At 45.9% G+C, this 17,988-nt stretch overlaps 1 protein-coding gene across 1 annotated transcript in view; it reads right to left on the bottom strand.

Annotated features, from left to right (window-relative positions):
• Window positions 1-17,988, bottom strand: part of LOC139060008 (uncharacterized) — a 102,943-nt gene that overhangs the window by 38,878 nt on the left and 46,077 nt on the right. Inside the window, exon 7 of the mRNA XM_070538686.1 lies at window positions 17,838-17,888. Within this exon, the coding sequence (XP_070394787.1) occupies window positions 17,838-17,888 (51 nt within the window). The remainder of the gene's footprint in view (window positions 1-17,837; window positions 17,889-17,988) is intronic.

Genomic DNA, 17,988 nt, shown 5'->3' with positions numbered 1-17,988 from the left:
AATGAGGAAGTGTCTAGCGGACTTTCGCCAAAAGCCGACGAAAAGAGTAGTGCCTGTGAGATTGGCTGCCGATTCATAAGTGAAGGGAGAAGGTTAGCTGCTAACGATGCCTTAGTGGCAACAGAGGCCGTTAAAGGCCGCAAGGAGAGCGACGAGGTGCTGTGCCAACAGATGACTGTGGAGACAGCTAGGCCAGCTGCGAACAAATTGGCACAGTTACCGAGTGTGTGCGTCGCTGGTAATGTTAGCGAGGTTGCTAGCGAAGAAAAGGGTACTTCTGACCCGACAGAAGCGAGCACCCATGTAGAGCCAGATGTGCGTGCAGAAGTGAAGTGCGAGCTGAGCGATGCAGTTGAGGGTAATTCTCAGGATTGCGAGCTGTGTAGCTCAAGAGAATACAACTGCATTGTTCAGGGATCGGTGCGGCTCTCCGCCAGTCTAGATAGCCTAGATAGGGATGATTCAGTTGTTAATCATTCGGACTGTGCGCGTGAGACAGCGATCGATACCGACGGGCTGTGTGCCGATGCACAGCGTGCGCTGGGCAATGTAGTAGAGGGCAGTTCGCAAGAGTGCGAGTTGTCTAACTCGAGTAAAGCCTGCTGCATTGTTCCAGAGTCGGTTGAGCTGTCCGCCAGTCGAGGCAGAGAGAGTGTTGAGTTAAATGTAAATCACTCAGACTGTGCGGGTAAGAGACCGATCCGGGCCAACGAAATGTGTACCGGCCAGCACGAGGCGACATGAAAGCGCGTGCAAAGAGAAAGCGCCGTAAAAAGAAGCGCGGTAAAGACCGAAAGTCGGTAAATAATGTAGCGCCGCCAAAAATGGCGAGAAACCCAAATGGGCAGGGCGCAAGGAGAAAAAAGGTGCGGTCGTCACTGACGATGTTGACGCATCCTAAACGTTCGAGCCACAGGTCAAAGGGGGACCGCGAAGCATGTTTTGCACGGATGCGGACAAAGGGCACGAGGCAGTTAAACTCCTCGTCGTTCCGTAGTTCTTTTCACAGCTCAGCGTGCAGTTCGAAGAAACGCAAGGTGGCAGGACGAGACCAGGTGGGGAGTAGCGACGCGGTCAGTCGAGTTTGTGAGGAAAGCGGGGCGCCAAGACGCAAATTGGCAGGAGACCGTAACGTCTTGAAGGAGCTGTTAGTGAATCAGCCCTTTTGTTGTATCTCGGCAGCCAGAGTAGCTTTCAAAACGCGCCCACCCTGCGTTCGACTCAAAGTATGAGTCGGACGTAAGCGTTTGGAAAGGGAGGCCAAGAGCCCTTCTGTAGTAATGAAGTGCTTGTTTTTTATTTTTGAGCATCGGAAAGTTTTCGCGAATTGAGACTGAGATTTCTTTCAATGTGTAAGGTTTGAGCTTTGTGTTTTCGTTTGAGAAACTCGAGATTTGAAAGATGCGTTTTAAGTAAACATGTAGTCTCGCGAGATGCTCATTAATAAGTAGGTAGGCTTTTTTTTGTGTGTGTGAGTAACCTGAGGGTCAAGGTTATTGTTGAGAGGCCTATCGTAACGCGCGTGTTTTATTTAACCTTCTTTCTTTTTAAGTGTTGAATTTTCTAAGGTTAAGCGCGTAGATTTTCAGTGAGTGCATGAGTTGCACTGAGAGGCGTTCTTAGTTCCTTTAGCGCGTGTCCTGTGTGGACGGAAGGAAGCAGATTTATGACTGGGTTGCTAGTGTGTGTGGAGGGCAGCCGTATTCTGACTTCTTTAGTGAGTGTGCGTGGAACGAGTTATTAAAAGACGCATTATTTTAAGGGTTCTGCGGAGTGTGTAAGTCCTGCAAGTTTAATTGTTCGTTTATGTCACGTGTCCTGCAGGACTTTCAGGGAAGAAACCTGAGTAAGCGTAAATGAAAAGTTTGCCTACAACGCAAGTACGCGTTTTGTTTAGTGACCACAATGCTAGTGCGCTTGTGATTACGTACTTGTGAGGTTGACCAGATTGTTCAGTGGCACCATTACGTGCGATAAGTACGCCACTGCGATAGATTGGAAACATGCTGTTCGTGTAGTTAGGCCACTTAAGTTATGTTCGGCTGTTTTCATTTGTTGTTTGCATCGTCAACGACCCTTTTGTTTTGCAACAACAATAGTACTCTGGTCTTGTCGGCAATCAAGGAGAAATGGATAGCTGTTTGGAAGGGTGGTTGGAACTGCTTTGTCAAAACTGGGGAACTAAAAGATCAGGGTTGATTTTGACTCAGTAATAGCCTGGCGAGTCAGGGGTGAAGAGCCTGCGCTTACGCGTGGTGCAGCGCTGTGTTGTTTGGTTTGTTTGACGTATGTTCTCCAGGGCCCAGGATCCCGAGGGTTGTCAAACGAGGCTCGACCCCAGTACCCTGCAGCTTCTTTCAGCGTTCCTCATGGCCAGCGAATTGAGTTCACCGGCCATTCAGAACAACCGGGGCGAGGACGAGCTGTTAGATATGGAGCTGTTTCCTGCGATTACTTCGAGTTCCCCAGACCACATCGGATTAAAGCACAGCTAATTGAGGAATGCAGAAGCAGGAAACCGCATTCCAGAGGAGACACGTGCAAACAAGTTTGCGGCCCCCAGGTCGTGTGCCGCCGGGATTAGAAGGGGCCCTGGGACAATGGAGCTCAATCGTCCCCCTTCGCCTTTGAAGAAGGCATTTGCCACCGCTGCGGAGCCGAGTCACCGGGAGCAGTTGGGCCCTTGTACAATGGAGCATGAGCGCCCCCCCTCCTTCTCCACCTTAGAAGTGGATTGCAATTCTGCGAGGCAAGAGCGCAGTACCGGGAACAAGTGATCAAGAGTGGAGGACCAGGCGCTGACTCTCTTCGCCGGGTATGACGCCATCGCCTGCCATTGGCGGAAAGTGGCGTCATCGGAGCGGACTCTCCTATTGGTCGAACATGACGTGGCTTCCAGTGCTCGAAGGGTTTATAAGAAGCCTTCCAGAGAGACCTGAGCATTCTGGACAATTCCCTGATTCCCTGATTCACCTCTCTCGAACTTCTTGCCGCGGGCCGCAGCGTCCGAGTTGCTGCCAGCCCGTAATGACTGTACGACAGGTACTTGTCGCTCACCTCCCTGTACATAATGTAAAATAAATCCTCCCAAGTTTGGTTTTCATCCCGAAGTCCGTCCTCCAACCCCTACAATACCCAATGCCTCATGACTTCTAACGTACCGGAATCTTGGAAAAACGCTAACGTAATCCTAATCCATAAGAAAGGGGACGCCAAAGACTTGAAAAATTATAGACCGATCAGCTTACTGCCCGTTGCCTACAAAGTATTTACTAAGGTAATTGCAAATAGAATCAGGAACACCTTAGACTTCCGTCAACCAAAGGACCAGGCAGGATTTCGTAAAGGTTACTCAACAATAGACCATATTCACACTATCAATCAGGTGATAGAAAAATTTGCGGAGTATAATCAACCTTTATATATAGCTTTCATTTATTACGAGAAAGCGTTTGATTCAGTCGAAACCTGAGCAGTCATGGAGGCATTGCGGAATCAGGGTGTAGACGAGCCATATGTAAAAATACTGAAAGATATTGTCACATAGTGGTGACGTTGAAGAACACAGTAACACCACTGTGAACGACAAAACTAAATTTTATTGGGCGAACCTGTGCCCACAAAACAGGCTACACTTATAGCACAACGATAGCGGCGAACACAGTCGGCGATCGTCGAAAATCTGATCAGCGGGTCAAGCGCGTCGGCTTTTATACGACAGTCGTCGAATGTTCCAGACTAATCGTTGGGACCCGCGTGCCTTCCACAAAGTCCTACACCATTCGCGTCACGCGATCAAATCTGATAGCACAAGGTTCGGTGACAACAGACAACCGAATAGAAGCATCGATAACTTTCCAGAAACTTCGGATGCATGCAGCCGCGTCCCACGCTGTGCGATAACATTTGTTAGGCGGCGAAACCTGGTCGCCCAATAAAGATAAGTACGCGTGTCAATATCTATAGCGGCTCTACAGCCACCGTAGTCCTCCATAAAGAAAGTAACAAAATCCCAATAAAGAAAGGCGTCAGGCAGGGAGATACGATCTCTCCAATGCTATTCACAGCGTGCTTACAGGAGGTATTCAGAGACCTGGATTGGGAAGAATTGGGGATAAGAGTTAACGGAGAATACCTTAGTAACTTGCGATTCGCTGATGATATTGCCTTGCTATTAGTAACTCAGGGGACCAACTGCAATGCATGCTCACTGACCTGGAGAGGCAAAGCCGAAGGGTGGGTGTAAAAATTAATCTGCAGAAAACTAAAGTAATGTTTAACAGTCTCGGAAGAGAACAGCAGTTTATGATAGGTAGTTAGGCACTGGAAGTGGTAAGGGAATACATTTACTTAGGACAGATAGTGACTGCGGATTCGGATCATGAGACTGAAATAATCAGAAGAATAAGAATGGGCTGGGGTGCGTTTGGCAGTCATTCTCAGATCATGAACAGCAGGTTGCCATTATCCCTCAAGAGGAAAGTTTATAACAACTGTGTCTTACCAGTACTCACGTACGGGGCAGAAACCTGGAGGCTTACGAAAAGGGTTCTACTTAAATTGAGGACGACGCAACGAGCTATGGAAAGAAGAATGATAGGCGTAACGTTAAGGGATAAGAAAAGAGCAGATTGGGTGAGGAAACAAACGCGAGGTAATGATATCTTAGTTGAAATCAAGAAAAAGAAATGGGCATCGGCAGGACATGTCATGAAGAGGGAAGATAACCGATGGTCATTAAGAGTTACGGAATGGATTCCAAGGGAAGGGAAGTGTAGCAGAGGGTGTCAGGATTGGGGGCTCAATCCCATCGCTCGTGATCCGTTGTCAAGAATGGAGTCGGGCATGAATTAGAAGGTAGCTGGCCCATGCCGTCGTACAACTTATCCACGCTGAGGACGTTGATGAAGGGAAGGACTGCTTCTCATCGAGAACGAGAAATATGGGTTTATTTACAGTATTTATATCAGTCTAACATGACTGGTTGAGAAAGTACGTCAGTCTAACATGACTGCTTGAGAGAGAGTGACCTGAGCAGCCGCACAACAGCGGTTTTTAAACAGTCGGTCCTCTCCCGATACAAGGTGATGCGAACATTTGTTTAGTCATCGCAAACTAGCCGCCTCTCCGCGGCACGGTTTACACACACACACACGCATACACACACGTGTTTATGGTCCGAAACCGACACCACACGAATTTCATAGAACTCGGAGCCGTTACGGGTAGCACGTTGTCTTGTGTCTTGGTCGGTGTGTAGGAAGGAGCGAAAAACGGCGTTCCCGCGGCAACTCAGGCACCCGTAGCAGATCAGGTCCGCGTTGGGGAGTTTGGTAACAATAGTTGGCCTGCCGAACTCATTCCGTCACAACGGCGATGAGGCTAGAGGTTGGCGGCGGTTTCAGCACAAAGCCTGCTTCATCGAACGCATCCTAGTTGAAGCGACGGAGAGTGGAGGAGGCGCGTATTGTTCGCCGACACAAAGTCGATTTAGTCATGCTGTGGCTAGAGGTTGGCGGCAATGCTCACGAGATGTTGATTCCACAGTCACAACTGGTTGGCAAAACTTGCACTGCAGCTGGCCGTTCTTAACAAGCAGAGGGCGGCAGAAAGTCAGGTGGGCGGATGAGATTAAGAAGTCTGCAGGGACAACATGGCCACAATTAGTACATGACCGGGGCAGTTGGAGAAGTATGGGAGAGGCCTTTGCCCTGCAGTGGGCGTAACCAGGCTGAAGATGATGATGTTAACGCCAGCAGAATGCATTGATTGTACACCTTTCTTTTCAATGATAGTGGTAAGCTTCCAGTAAGGAACTGAGAATGTCTGCCATATGCACTCCAACCCATTTTCATTCTTCTGTCAATTTCCTTCTCATGATCAGGATCGCCTGTAAGTAATTGACTTAGGCAGACGTACGCCTTCCCAGACTCTAAAAGCTGACTGGAGATCACGAATTCTGGTTCCCTTGCCAGGCTAATGATCATTATCTTTGTCTTCTGCAAATTAATCTTCAACCCCACTCTTACACTTCCTCTGTTAAGGTCCCCAATCATTTGTTGTAACTCGTCCCCAGTGTTGCTGAACAGGACAATGTCATCTGCACATACAAGGTTGTAGAGGTATTCGCCGCTGATCCTCCCTCCTAAGCCTCTTCAGTTTACTAGCTTGAATACTTCTTCTAAGCATGCAGTGAATAGCACTGAAAAAATTGTCTCCTTGCCCGACCGCTTTCTTTATAGGTATCCGTCTACTTTTCTTGTGGAGAATCAAGGTAGCTGTGGAATCTTTGTAGATATATTCCAAGATATTTACATAGCTTCCTGTACTCCTTGATATGTAATGCCTCTATGACTGCTAATATCTCTACTGAATGAAATGCCTTTTCATAATTTATGAAAGCCATATAGAGAGGTTGATTTTACTTTGCAGATTTCTTAATTACCCGATTGAAGATATGGATGTTTCATTGTAGAGTATCCCTTCCTGAACCCAGCCTGTTCTCTTGGTTGACTGCACTGCAGTCAAGTGTTGCCCTCATTCTATTTGAAATTATCTTGGTGAATATTTTATACAACACTCGGAGTAAGCTAATGGGCTTATACTTTTTCAATTCTTTGACGTCTCCCTTTTTGTGGATTAGTATAATGTTCTGAACTAAACGTAACAGCGCAAACTTATAAGACGAGCCACAAAAAGAAAGACACGACACACACTGGCGCTGACTAACAACTTCTTTTTTTCCTTCCATCGTCGATGCATTTATATAACTAGGCCACATATTCGCGCAGGCGCACAGAATGCATTACTGACGTCAGCCATCTTATCATATACGCAAACGTATGAAATCAAATTCTGATTGGTGCAGGGACAACGATGTGTCACTAACGCAATTATTTCCTTGTCTTTTTATGTGATAGGCCTCTAAGGCAAGCCGCGCATGTTCATTCTTGCTTTTTCCAAGGATAATTGTCCGATCAAGTCGCGCCTCACAATTGCTGCAAGAGTTTATATGCGCAACCAAGTGCGCTCCTTTATCTACATTTTTGTTTACTTTTTGCGCATGTTCCCTGAGTCGCTCATTGACGCAACGCCCTGTCTGACCTACGTATGTCTTACCACAAGAGAGTGGAATGCCATAAACCACGCCGACAGCACACAACACGTATGAGGCAGCATGCCGGATTTTGCATCCTCCTCTGTTCTCTCCGCAGGTGCGGGAACATAGCTTTGAAAGCTTGTTTGGCGCAGAAATTGCCAAAGGTACGCCATGCCTGCAAGCAACTCTCTTGAGTTGATGGGTTACCTTATGTATATAAGGGACCACCGCAGGCCTACGCGTTTCACGTTCGGCGGCCGGCCTTCTTGTGGTTTTATTTTTCTGGATCAGAGCTTCAACCACTGCAGTCAAGAGCGACATAGGGAACCCAGCTGCCAAAAGTCGGCTGATCTGATTGTCAAAACTTTCTTGCATCTTGTGTACACACGACCTCTTAAGGTCGTTATAAAAAAAGTTATATAAATATAACTTTTTTTATAACTAATAATAATAATTTATTATTATTATTATTTTTTAATATACTTTTAAAATATAAATATAACTTTTATATAAAAAAAGTTATATAAATGCATCGACGATGGAAGGAAAAAAAGTTGTTAGTCAGCGCCAGTGTGTGTCGTGTCTTTCTTTTTGTGGCTCGTCTTATAAGTTTGCGCTGTTACGTTTAGTTCAGAAGTATGTACCAACTAGGCCCAAATGAAGTATAATGTTCGCATTCTTTCAGTTCTTTGGAACCCTTGAAGTCGTGAGACATTTTGTATAAAGGGCCGCAAGCTTTTCAAGCATGATATCTCCTCCATCTTTGACTAAATTGGCCGTTATTCCACCTTCTCCTGCTGCTTTTCCCCATTTCGTGTCTTGCAAGGCTCTTCTAACTTCATCGCTAGTTATAGAGGAAGCCTCTCTAACCTGTTCATTACTACTTCGAATTGAGGCATCGTGGCTTCTCTGGGTACCGTACAGGTCAGTACTGTCGACTCTCGTTAAAACGGACCCTGATAATCTGCCAAAAAACTTCTATTTTATGCAAAATCCGTAATATCCGAAATGTCTCAATTTCGAAACTTTCGTGCCGATGTCTGAGTTTATTGCAAGGAGTCAGTGACAAACGACCAACTTTGTGGGTTTAATGTTCTTATAAACATTTGACGCCAAAGGTGTATTGACTTTTCTAAAATCATTCATTGGACCATACAATGAGACAAGCCAAATCAACACATTATCAGGCAAGTTGACAAAGCATGCAGCAAAGTCCGAGGAGACGAAGCATTGTGGTGGTTTACTTGTGCCATTGTGTCACAGAAAAGAATACCAACATTTTTTTCACCTGCAGCAAAGCATTAATGTCAAGACACTAAAGCCAGCACAGGTAACTACGTAATTTATTTTTTCTACCTTGACTTTTAATCATGAGGACTCATTGAGCCTCTTCAATTTTTTTGTTCTTGCTACTCAATGGCTGCCAGAGCCAGCCAGAGCACATCTGTTTTTCTGGCGTTGCCCCGACCACAGCACAGCACACTTTGGTTCACATTCATTTTTCTCTGGCTGAGTGGATTTGGTCTGGCGGAGTTTTGCACACTTTCTGGCTAGGAGATGAGAAAAAGAAACAATGGTAGCTCGCCGTCATCACTGTGGGCTACAGACTGGATGGATTGCAATGCGTTCGCTTGAGGGCAGTACCTTCACTTCGACGTTATCGCAACCTCTCCAGAAAGTCTTCTGTCTTGCCGGTGTAGGATACCGAGCAGTATGCATATCTCTGTGGACCATGCGTCTCATTTTTTCTACAATATTTCTTCGGTAGCCACATTAGGTGCCCAAAGGAAGCATTCAATTGTGGCCAACATACTTTCCGTTGCCTTTTTTTTTTTCATTTCAGTGCCCCCACTCCACAAACAAACAAAAAAACGTTGTGGTGCATTGAATTGTCGCATGGTGAAAGTTCGATTTTGTTACTTCTTTTGCAGAAAGTAATGGGCCACAGGACTCTTCAGTTGCCAGATACTGTTATATTATTGCGATAGCAATTATATAGAATGTCCAGGTGCATTCCAGTCGTCACCGTCATGTTCCATATAAAGTCCAAAGGTGATAACATCTTCACCGCGCGCCGCATGCTGTATGTGAGTGAAAGCCTGGCGGAGGAGGGGGGGATTGATGAGACTGCGATGGTGGCCGAGTCTTGCGTGCGCAAAGGTAAAAAGCGGGAAGGAAGCGTGCCGCCTTCAGTCGCGCACGGTGCATCGGGGGAGTGGAGGGAGGGGGGCCTTAGGATTCAGTAATTTGTGAATCTGTGATTGCGCAACACGTTTATTTGCCTTGTTTGACGCATATACAGTAAATTTTGTATAGATATGTCGTTTTTTGGAGACTTATACACCTATTTAAATATCTTGTCGCAAGATTTTGTGTATACATGCAGTGAACTGTTTCCAGTGACACTTTTTTTGCCCTTTATCAAGCTGTATTTTAGCATCTGTATATTTCATTGTATGTTTGTATTTCTGATGTACATTTTGCAGAACTCCTGCTTTCTACATGCGCTTTGTGCTGTGGCTATAATTTCGGTGCAATTACTCACAATACACGACTGTGGCAGCTGCGCCTGCGCAATACATTGGAACGAAGGACAGTGTCATTGAGATTTCCCCTTGGTTCTGCACATATACAAAAATGTAAACAAGGTTCTTGAATGACAAAATTCAATTAAATATTTGTCCTCAACTTGTTCATTTCATGGCCTTTATGTTTTTCATATCAGCGACACGCACTGCTTTGCTGGTTTCGAACTTGTATACTCCTAAACTTCATGTGATATTTTCTTTACTTATTAAATAGACAAAAAACATGGAAGCATTTATTCTGGCACAATTTTGAGGACATACGACTATATTCTTTTATGAAAAAATAGATATTTTACTTCTCTTGACAGTGTGTAGCGTTCAAGAATTCAGCTGCAGCATTTCTGGCAATGGCAATGCAGTTCTTTGTATTTGATCCCCTCAACATATTCTATGAGGAGGAGGCCGAGCTGTAATCCCTCCCCCCCCTGAACGAAATTTCTGGCTATGCCACTGCTGCCAGAGGATCTGCGTGCGAGAGCGCCTGTTCGAGGCGGCGAGATAATTAAAATGGTGGAGGTGGTGGCTTCGATCAATGCCGTTTCAAACCTGCAGTCATGGCAAGAAGTCCAGAAAATCGAACGGCAAAGGGTTTTTCCACCTGAAATTTCCGACGTCTTATACGTTAACCCTATGGGTACCGTGGCAGTGCCATGAAGGAGTCCGAATATTGGGCATCCGAAAAATCAGGCGTCTAGAAAATTGGTCATTGACTGTAGCTGCGTAACTCTACTGAAAACATTGCACTGCCGTCAAAATGCAAAAATAGCACACTTTTGCATAATTGGCGCAAATGGCACTTGAGTGGGCGTAGCCAGAAGCAGGCAAGTTGAACAGTAGCAAAATGGCGCAAATGACGCAGTTGGACCACCAGTGCATGTTCTTATACATTGACTGTATGAGGTCATGGCTGTGCCAGGAAGGTGTCCAAATTATCGGGCATGTCCGAAAAATCAGGCGTCCGGAAAATCGGTTGTCGACTGTATTTTAGTCGATTCATTTTCATGATTTGAATGAAGGTCCTGGGCCTATAAACCCTAGAAAAAGTACTGACAAGCCCCAGAGTGGCCAAATTATTTAATAGAGCAGCTTTTCTGTAGACAGTTATGGTTTCATTTCCCATAACGTTACTCTGTCGTGATGTTGCAATGCACAAGGTAGTCAAGTGGGAGCAGGACAGTGTGACGTTTCAGTGCTCACACCGGCTCATTCGTTTGCCTTCTTTGGTACTCCTCGTTGAGCGAACCAAAGAGAGTAATAGGGATGCAGTCAACTCCCATAAGCTCGACACTTGCGGGACCACACAAGATTTGGTCGAATTATGTGAAAGGTTAAATTAAGAAGTGGCAAAATGAAACAATTAAAATGTTTTTTGTTGCTTGAACTAATCTGTAATGTCTTTTGTTTCTTCCTCTTCAAATATGAGTCAACCAACATGCAGCGAAGAGCAGCAACATCTTTGAACACTGTCTGAGCATTGGTACGTCATGTTGCCAATAGTGTCATTGTTGGTGAGTGGGTCACAAACCTCAACAAAGCTGTAAGTACTTAGAAAATTCTCAAAAGAAGCAGAAGTAACACCGTCTACTGAAGTTCCTGTTTTAGTAACTGCTACACGCATAAGGATGCGCAGTCAGTAGGGGTCGAATTAACTGAAGCAGCATGCTTTAGCCATTCGAATTAAATGAGCTTTCCTCCCACAGCAATGTCTGATTTCTTGCTGGAACTTTTCAGTAAGCTTAAATTAACTGGAAAGTCAAATTATCTGTAGCTGAATAAACAGGAGCCGACTTTACATCCCTTGGCCATGAAGACCTCAAATTAACGAGGCTTTACTGTACAGTCGAACCTACTTATAATGATACCGGTTTTAACAATACAGTTAGACTTCAATATAATGGAGTTGGTAAAACCAGCAAGTCGCTTTGTTATATTGAAATATGGTTGTATTGAAATTCGACCTTTTATGCACATAAGTGCAGTTGCCGATCGATTTTTCTTGCATGGAAAGGGGCCGCAGAATTTTCCGAATTATCGGGCAATCGAAAAAAGCTAATTTGAATGAGAAAACAATTCACTTTGATGAATCTAGGAGTTGGCAATGAACAATCTGCCACGTTTCATGCCATGTCAACAATATCTTCACATTGGCGGCACAAATTAAGTGAAGCCAGCCACGCATTCACATGCACTCTGCCCCCGCGGCTGATAGTGTCGCCCACAGTGGGATGACGCTATCAAGAAAAGCGCCAGCAGCAGGGAGCGAATGCTCTGTCTGCCTCTCGCTCTAATGGGCCACCGGAACTAGAGATTACGCAAATTCTAATACTAAATGTGTGGGAAAACAGCTTACAAGATGCCACGCCGTTTCGGCATGCCCACTCATTGCACATGCGGCACATTACCTCTAAAGCAGGGTGCGTGGCTCGTATGCGCTCAGCCGTGCTTACAGTCATGCGCAGCCACTGCAGAGACACGTGCCAGAAATGTAGAAGCGTGCCAACTTACCCCCCACTCCAACTCTTCGCACGCACTTGATCGCGTTACCGCGAGCTCGCTCCCTTACCCCTCTCCCTTTGCCCATGCGGGAAGTGGCACTCGTGAAGCCACCATCTTTCTTGTCTCACCCTCGCACACTTTCACTCGCACCTAATGCACACAGCGCATGGGGTTCGATAAGATCTTATCAGACTTGGACTTTATACAGAGCATGATGCAGCTTCACTTTGGCAGTGTGCGACTTGGTGAAGGAATGCAGACTATCGCAACCGACAGTGTTGACAATCATCCGCTAAGCAGAGAAGTTCGACAAAGAAAACTGCCCGGTAGACAACGGGCACGAACGCGTTCGACAAGGTGCCTATGCATCTCCTTCACCTCAGATCTCAGCTTCCTCGACACGGGCTCTGCCTCACGAGTCATCGCCTTCCTCTTTGAGGGGCGCGACCCACTAGCCTCACCTACATCAGCAAAATCCATGCTCTTTATGGGCTCAGGCACTGCCCTCTCGGCCGGTGCAGGTCCTGCCACAAGGTGCCTATAAGGAGGTGGAAGAGGCCCTCTAAGAGTGTTTTCTCAGTGCACATGCCATGAACTTGCCTACCACTGGGCAAATTCTGGCAACAGAGGCTAAGCAGTTTGCCTTACTCATCAACAATGTGGACTTCCCGCTAGGTGGCGGCTGGGAACAGCGCTTCAAAGAGAGGCGTGGCATTGTTTATAAAGCCATCACCGGTGAGGGAGCTTCACTTGACATGGAGGCAAAGCAGAAGTGGGTGGAGGAAACACTATCCCGCATCCTCAACAACTATGCAGGCACCGACATACATAACAGTAACAAATCAGGATTGTTCTTCCAGATGTTGCTGTCCAAAACATACGCACTCATAGGAGATATGTGTAAGGGCAGCAAAAACAGCTAGCTGTGCCTCACTGTGTTTTTGTGCACCAATATGGACGGGAGCAACAAGTGCTCTGCATTTGTCACTGAGAAATAAAAAAATCTCCGCTGCTTTCGCGGTGCTGCCAGGGTACGCTACCGTCACAACTGCAAGGCATGAATGATGCGAGAACTTTTTCATGAGTGGCTCTTGGAACTCAATCAGCATATCGAGCTATCTAAGAAGAAGGTGGCGCTCGTCCTAGACAACTGTACTGCCCACCACTCCATGCCTAAATTCTCAAGTGTGGAAGTTTTTTGCCTGCCACCGAACATGACAGCAGGCTTGCAGTCTATGGACACCAGCGTGATCACCAATTTTAAGGTCATGTATCCCTGCCGCATCCAGAATGGACATGGCCACGTGGACAAGCAGGGAGCAACCAGGCTTGAAAGATCAATCTGCTGATGGCTGTGTAGTTTATCTTTGGTGCACGGTCTGAAGTAAGAATTTTTACCGTGCGAAACTGCTTTAGGAAAGCATGCTTTACCCAAGGCAGCAGAGACTTATACGAAGCCTCACCGCCAAAGAAGTGATGCCTGAACTTTCATCTGCAGTTGATTAGAATGCTTCAGGACTTGAAGAGTTTCTACATGCAGATGACGCATTAGAAACATTGCAACTTCAACCGATGAGGCAATCATCGCAAACGTGCTTGCATCAAATAGTGACAGCGATGGTGACGACAGCAGTGATGATGCAGTAGGGCAGGCTGCCTCAATGTTGTCCTTGCAGGAGGTCCTGCAGATGATTCAATCTCTTCAGGGCTTCGTTTTCGCTGCACTATGTGGTGCACCTGGATGCCTCGGAGATGGATGTTGGCAAACTTCGAGTAAAGCAATCAAGGCTGACGGACATGGGGTTTTCTCGTGCAAGCCAGTATGTGGCGGACGCTTGTGGCAATTCTGCACCATTTCTAGATTTTCTGGATTTTTCAAGCTGAGTGGCTGCTGCGGCAACATTCTCGCATTTTTTAAACAGCTCCTTATGGGGCCCCCAAGGCGATGCCTAAGCTGAGCTCACATGTCACTTGCCATCCAAGACTCCTCTTTGCAGTTGTTACAGCAGTGCTATTCTCGAACGCCAACAGCCGCGGCTTGTTACACGTGATCGGTACATGCAGGAAGCACAGTTAAACAGTTAAACAAGTCGACACAATCAGCAGCCAGAAGGAGGAAGGTGGTGGAGAGAGGCACTGGCCTCCCCACCATTATAGTTTTCTCACAATAGCTGTGCCATCCCCGTATCTTGCTTTTCATGCAGCCCGGTCATAATTATTATTGTTTATAGCAATGGAATTTGTGTGGTACTCAAATATTGTTATAAGTGCGTTCTACTGTACTGTAAAAACAACAAAACATAAAACCAGACATAAAACATACAAAGGTGGCGCACCTTTATGACTCATGTGTGTTACAATAGATCTGCACACTTTTGGATATAACAGACAATTCTTCTCACTCAGTTTGGTCAGCATATACTAATGCAAAGAATTCTGCTTTCAACAGACTATCGAATACAACAAACAAGCTTTGTCTAGGTGGTGCAGACAGACACACTGTACTTTGCTTCAATGCTGTGTGCATGCAGCAACGTGATGCATCAAACCACAGTCACCGACCTATTTTTGGGCCTTGTGAGGACCGAAAAATAGGCCGAAAAATTCTTTCAGCCCAAAAAACAAAATTTATTAGGCTTAGGGAAGCTTAAAACAATCTCTAATAATTCCTTGCCTCATACTACGCTTGGAGGCGATCAGCTATGCTTGAATGTGCGCAAGTGTGACGTCGCCTCCATGGTCTCTGCACACAGTCGCCAAGGGCGTCACGATGTTGGCGATCTCCGCTAACGTAGATTGCCATCGAGATCAAAGAAACAAGCCATGTTTCTTCGTGCCACTTGGCACTTTCAAAGCCACAGGGAGCGACGCCAAGCACAGAAATGCTAAGCTGCGCAAACACGCACTAGATGTGATGTCTACAAGCTACAAGCTACTTGCTTTATGTACTTTGTGGGCACACCACATGCATAACAGCGACTAAAACTTAAAGAAGAAAGAAGGGTAGCGTGGCTCAGGACAAGCGATTTAGTCCAAAAAATCGAACTTTGGGGCCCACATTCATTCGAAAAATCGGTCGCACAAATGCAACAGCTCTATGGGAACCCTTACGGTGCATTTATTAAGTGCAGAATATCCATCAAGTCTGAATTTTTGGAGTACGAAAAATCTGTCAGGAACTGTATTTCCGGCCACTAGTGGAACGTGCAAAAATGAACTTTTTCTAAAGGAACGAACACCAGAAGCAAGATTCACACAAAAGTGTGCCACGCAGCACCATGTCAGTTAATGGAGAGTTTTCTGGGCGATCACACCAGTCAGTGGCAAAGGCAGAAAATTTTTTTGGGGGGGAAGGGGGTACTTGCCTAGTAACAGGGAGGGTAAGGAAGGAAGGAGGAGGTCTATGCAGGCTGCATACTAACACAGATTTTTCTTTTTAGGGGGGTGGGGGAGGGTGTGCCCCGTGTGCCACACCCTGGCTACACCACTGACGCCAGTGGCTCACAGCTGCTCAGTATCGAGCAGTGCCAAAAGTGCCACTAGGCTGAACCCGCCTGGCTTCGTAGATGTAGCTTACGGTGCTTCAAAACAACTGCCGACATTCACAAAATGCATCACTTTGAGAATGCTTTATTTTTCATTGCATCCATTTGCACACAAGGCTGCTATTCGCAGCATCCAGATCGCAAAGCATGTCATGCAGTCGAGCTGCCTCGTATGTCATGCAGTGGCGGCTGGACGAGAGATCCGTGCTGCACTTGCCTCACACTGCAGCTCTAGTTCATGGTACAGGTTTGATAGCGGTTGTCTCTTGGCAGAGATAAAACTAGGACACCAGTTTACACTAACAACCTTTGTCTTATGTGAACAAGACACTGTAGCCAATGTTTGCATACACACTTGGACCAAGTGGCCAGCACGAGTAGGGAGCTGGCAGAAACAGCAGAAATAATGCTTGAACCCATTTTTTTGCTGAGAAGTAAATCTTGCCATTGTGAAGAGTAGAGCTATACTCTAGTGTGGGGAAACTGCCATTTGCCAGCAGCCTGCATCCAGAAAATGGCAGATAGGAAGGCACGGTGCCACTAGGGTGGTTGCACGATTACAGTGCCGTAAACCTGTTTATTTGTAATTTCAATTTCTTTTCATCGCTCTTGCGATTGCCGCCAGGTTTCAAACACTGAACAGCAAGCTGTGCATGCGAAATTCCACTAGTTAACAACATAATGCAGCCTTAATTATGGTTACACTAGCTCTCTATGTGCATTTCATTATCCCACAACATCCTGCAAACACTTTTGCCACAACAATACTGCAAAGCAGCTTGCACGCATTATGAAATTTTGAGGAGTGATGAAACACCTCCATTTCAGGCATGTTTAAGTGATGATATTCCTACTGTGCATGTCAACAATAGCTTTTGCGTCCCACTGTCACGAAACAAGGGAATGATCCTGACAGCAAACAAGGAAAAATGAAAATGACTGTTGAAATGCAGAAGGTGTTGGGTATGCCTCCTTGCTTACGTCCTCCATTGACGGCACTTTCGTTTCAAGCTTTTGTACTAATGCCAGAACCAAGTACTGCTAGCTCACGGAGTCACAAAAGTTACGAGACAAGGCAGTCGGTATTGAAGGCATGGGAAATATTGCCCCCCAATGAACTCTCGCTTCATCTTTCTAAATGTTTGGGCTTCCTGTTGATTATGCCTAGTCTATCGCATAGTTCAGCTATTACTGACGACAAAGTACCATATTTACTTGATTCTAACGCGCCCTCGATTGTAATGTGCACCCGTTTTCAGTAATAAAAAAAAAAGGAAAAGAGAATCATTTAGCCGTGACCTAAAAAAAGAAAAGTCCTTTACTGTACCATATCACCTTTCGGCACAGGTTGTGGTGCAGACCAAAAGGCTGATTTGGCGCAGCAGCAAGCACTTCTGGCACAAGGCCCAATGCACATACCTTTACCATATACCTTGCAAATTTTAACTGATATAGTCGACATGTGCAGACGAATTTGCATGAAGCTTACCCTGCAAGCGTGGTAAGGAAAGGACTTGACACTCCTCCACATCGCAACGCAGGAAGGGCACTACGGCCGGGCTCATCGATACAGTACTGAGAAGGCACCACCGACAGATTGTCAACAAACACAGGTTTATTAACCCAGGATGCAACACAGTGCGAGTAACAGCTTGCGGGTAAAGGCTCACCGCGAGACCGATCGAGTAAGCGCACCTGCACTGAACACAACATCATGCAATATACTCATATCATGCCATGCACATTAGGGAGTTTTCGAATTGGGGCCGCAAAGGTTTGTGGCTGCAAAAAAATAAAATAAAGAAAGAAATAAAAAAAAGAAGAAAATAGAAAAGAAAGAAAGAAAGAAAAATGCCAGCGTCACTGCACATGCGCAAGACAGAAATAATTTTGCATTTTGAAAATAGCACAGCAACCCAAACTCGACGCAAAGGTCTTGCGTCAAAGAACATGGCGGCACCATGGAAGTGACAGCTCTCGCTGTGGCCTGTGTATCACAGTCTACCTCAGTCGCTAATACCATTCTTAACTATGCATTATATGCGATTCTGATCACAGCAGCTCTTTTTCAAAGCCTAGCTATCACCCATAAGCACCGAAAAAGCTTACCTTTAAACCTAGAATGTGATATCCTCCTTCGGCAAACTCCGCAGTACCACGCTGGTTTATCGAACACCAAAATAAAGCGGAAGCAAGAAGGCACACCGGCACTACATTATTTGTCCATCACCATAGAGTTTCATACAATAATCATTGTACA

Source organism: Dermacentor albipictus, chromosome 1, assembly GCF_038994185.2.
Source record: "Dermacentor albipictus isolate Rhodes 1998 colony chromosome 1, USDA_Dalb.pri_finalv2, whole genome shotgun sequence".
Lineage (NCBI taxonomy): Eukaryota > Metazoa > Arthropoda > Arachnida > Ixodida > Ixodidae > Dermacentor > Dermacentor albipictus.
This window is presented reverse-complemented; position numbering and strand designations above follow the sequence as displayed.